Raw genomic sequence first — 3397 nt, 5'->3', positions numbered from 1 at the left:
GCAGATTTTACAGCTTTTACTACATTTTCCGATTTACATTTTGCATAACTTTTAAACACTATAATCTTGAAAACAATCTTTACTATTTTAGGAAAATTGTAAATGCAAACAGCACTTACACTACACTATAGAGTATTTACAGTGCAAAAATAGAGATTATAGCAAATATAGAATAAAATATTACATTTGAGTGCATATTTATATGTCGGTGTCTACAAAAACTAAAGCGGAGTGCAAAATTATAGATAAACAAAAATAATGTAAACGTTCAAATTATCCCTTAAAAATGTTATGAATACAGATTTAAGCATCACTTGGTAATGTAAATGTGGAAAATCTCACATTAAATGTATGAATAATAAAGAAATAAGATAATTTAGAGTTCTATCTTGGACCAGTCTCTTTTTGCCACCAGGCAGGTGCAAAAAAAACCAATAAGGCTTTCAACAACCCAATTCCCAGAAGGACCCGGGACAATTGTTTCCATTTAATAAATATTTTCCCCAAGGACATTTCACATTAGGCAGGCAATTATTCAAAGAAAACAGCCATGCTAGTTGATTCGTTAGGTTATTTAGGGTCCTTTTACCCGAAGAATTATAATCTGTTTTAAAAATGCTCAAGTTCAAAGGCATGAAATAATAAGGGATATATCATTCTCCAAAGCCGGGACAGAAATGGAGAGAACAAAGTGTCTATCACCACTGAGAATTGGGGAAAACATGCTGCCTCTTAATATAAAAACACAGCCCATAAATAAATCAGCACCGTACAGTACCCTTCACATTCCACGTTATAGTCTATTATTATTCTAAATATAATATAAAGCCAGGTAACATTTTTATTCTGAAGAAACGTTGTCTTTGGCTTAAAAAAACTGTTTTCACGATCCTTTCTAGTAACAAAAAGGCATAGCTTCCAATAATCAAATATTCAGGAGTGTGGTGAAATGAATAATGAAGACCAATATAAATGTTATGATATGCAGAAACATTATGTAATGTATTTTTACTATGCAAATAGCTATCTCTAGCCGTCTATCTCTCTATCTACCTCAAGATGTGGCGCTGCCCAGGTTAGATATAAATTGAATGTGTGCGTGTATATGAATATAATATATTACAGCGGCCGACTCCTCCCCACGCACACATGGATACACACAGATTGAGAAATACACATACACGATACTTATATCCATATCCGTGTGAAAAAAAAAAAAAAAAGGTCCAGACTAACTTTTAGTGCAGAGAAAAAAAAAAAAGTTGCTCTAACTGTCTTTGCCATCCCGATAGCCTGAAGTTGTTGCATGAAACAGTAAAAGGATATGCATCCCTTTCATTTGAATCCAGCGGTGCCCTGCTTAGAAACCGCGTGCATTGCGCACCCTTATTCTGCACAGCACAGAAGTTCCATTCGGCTCAGACATGGAAATAAAACAAGCGGTCGGGAGTTCTATTTCTGCATTTGGCTTTAGTACAATGTCTAACAAGAGCATTCCCTTTAATCTTGTGCAGCCACTGCTTTTTCTTTCCATTTCGGTTTTCCCTCTTTCTCGCCCTCTGTTTTTTTTTTTTTGTGTGTGTGTGTTGTTGTTGTTGTGAAGATATCCTGTCGCTTCCTTTTCTTGCTGATTGGGTGCTTGGGTTAGGGGGAGTAAACGCCTTGTGGTTATGTCAGATTGGTGCAGCCCCAGCCAGCCTAGCCTTTGAACTTCACCGCTTTCGCTCAGACTTTCCAGCCCTTCCTCTTTTGCCAGTCAGGTGCGCTCTGGCAAAGAAGAGCGAAGAAAAGAGAACGCTTACAAATCGCACACACTTTTATGTCCATGTACGTTCTCTATCGATTTCTTGCGATCTCAATCACCTCGGAACTTGTCTTTGCTTTGTGCCCTTTTGTCTACTTCTGCACCCAGACTTGCATCCGGTAAAAAGAAAACAAAAAAAAAAAAGTTGCCTGTGAGTGAGAGCAAAAACTTTCGTGGACTGCTTTGTTTTTCTTGAAGAACTGGCATGATTAGTTGACATTTGCTTTGTTCCCCCCCCCTCCCCCTCCAAATCAAGAGACAAATAAAGAGAACAGGTGGGCTGGCTTCTGGCTACTATTTCTCAGAAAAACAACATTTTCCTCTTCAGCATAATGTCCAAGCCTGTAGACCATATCAAGAGACCCATGAATGCGTTCATGGTGTGGTCTAGGGGGCAAAGGAGGAAGATGGCACAAGACAATCCCAAAATGCACAACTCGGAGATAAGTAAGCGATTAGGCGCGGAGTGGAAACTACTTTCAGAAGCGGAGAAAAGACCGTACATTGACGAAGCAAAGAGGCTCCGGGCGCAGCACATGAAGGAGCACCCAGACTACAAGTACAGACCCAGACGTAAACCGAAGAACCTGCTGAAAAAGGACAGGTACGTCTTTCCATTGCCTTACCTCGGGGACCATGACCCACTCAAGGCGGCAGGACTCCCCCTGGGTGCAGCCGACTCGCTCCTGGGTGCCACGGAGAAAGCCAGGGCTTTCTTGCCCCCGACCTCAGCACCCTACTCTTTGCTTGACCCCAGCCAGTTTAGCTCCACCGCCATTCAGAAAATGACCGAAATGCCACATCCCTTAGCTACCAGCACTTTGCCCTACGCCTCCACCTTGGGATACCAGAACGGGGCATTTAGTAGCTTGAGTTGCCCCAGCCAGCACACCCATACCCATCCTTCTCCAACTAACCCTGGGTATGTGGTGCCCTGTAATTGTACTGCATGGTCCACATCTAGCTTGCAACCTCCAGTTGCTTACATCTTGTTTCCTGGCATGACCAAGACTGGAATAGACCCTTACTCGTCGGCACATGCCACAGCCATGTAAACCAATCATGTAAAAAAAAAAAAATGGGTTTTCAGTTTTTATTGTGAATTTCGCGTGCATGTACTTAATAAGTTCGCGTTAACAAAGCAACCAGAAAAGATATGAATAGTGGCAATTTTACCTGAGTTCACCAGGCAACGCCAAGGACTTCTCTTTTGGTGGCTTCAAAGACATTGCACACTCAAAAAAAAAAAAACAAAAAAAAAAACATCTCCATCTGGGGAATCTCGACTTGGATGCTCAAGCAGGTGCAAAGAAAATTGTAAGAAATGTAAATATTAAACCTCCCTTTGACTGCCTTTTTTTGGACAAAGTACTAAGCAACGTTTTATTTTTATTTATTATATCAATGTATGAGCTCCAGGTGACCTAATATTATTTGGATATGAATTTTCAAGACTTGGTGTTATAATAATTATTAATATTTTATTTTACATATTTTTTAAATGATTTCGGTGTTTATGTTTTTCCATCTCAGACACTACTGGGAAAGCCAACAACTTTTCGTGTGAAAAAGCTTATTATGACTAAGAAATAA

General features: G+C 39.9%; 1 protein-coding gene across 1 annotated transcript; it reads left to right on the top strand.

Annotated features, from left to right (window-relative positions):
* The first annotated feature begins 2136 nt into the window (after positions 1 to 2136).
* Positions 2137 to 2859, top strand: SOX14 (SRY-box transcription factor 14). The gene has a single exon (XM_029616976.1). It carries the CDS (start codon positions 2137 to 2139, stop codon positions 2857 to 2859), a length of 723 nt encoding a protein of 240 aa, XP_029472836.1.
* The last annotated feature ends 538 nt before the right edge of the window (positions 2860 to 3397 follow it).

Source organism: Rhinatrema bivittatum, chromosome 9 (assembly GCF_901001135.1).
Source record: "Rhinatrema bivittatum chromosome 9, aRhiBiv1.1, whole genome shotgun sequence".
Taxonomy (NCBI): domain Eukaryota; kingdom Metazoa; phylum Chordata; class Amphibia; order Gymnophiona; family Rhinatrematidae; genus Rhinatrema; species Rhinatrema bivittatum.
This window is presented reverse-complemented; position numbering and strand designations above follow the sequence as displayed.

What these genes read in the sequence shown, in the direction of transcription:
- SOX14 (XM_029616976.1), top strand. Translation starts at nt 2,137, where the DNA reads ATGTCCAAGCCTGTAGACCATATCAAGAGACCCATGAATGCGTTCATG.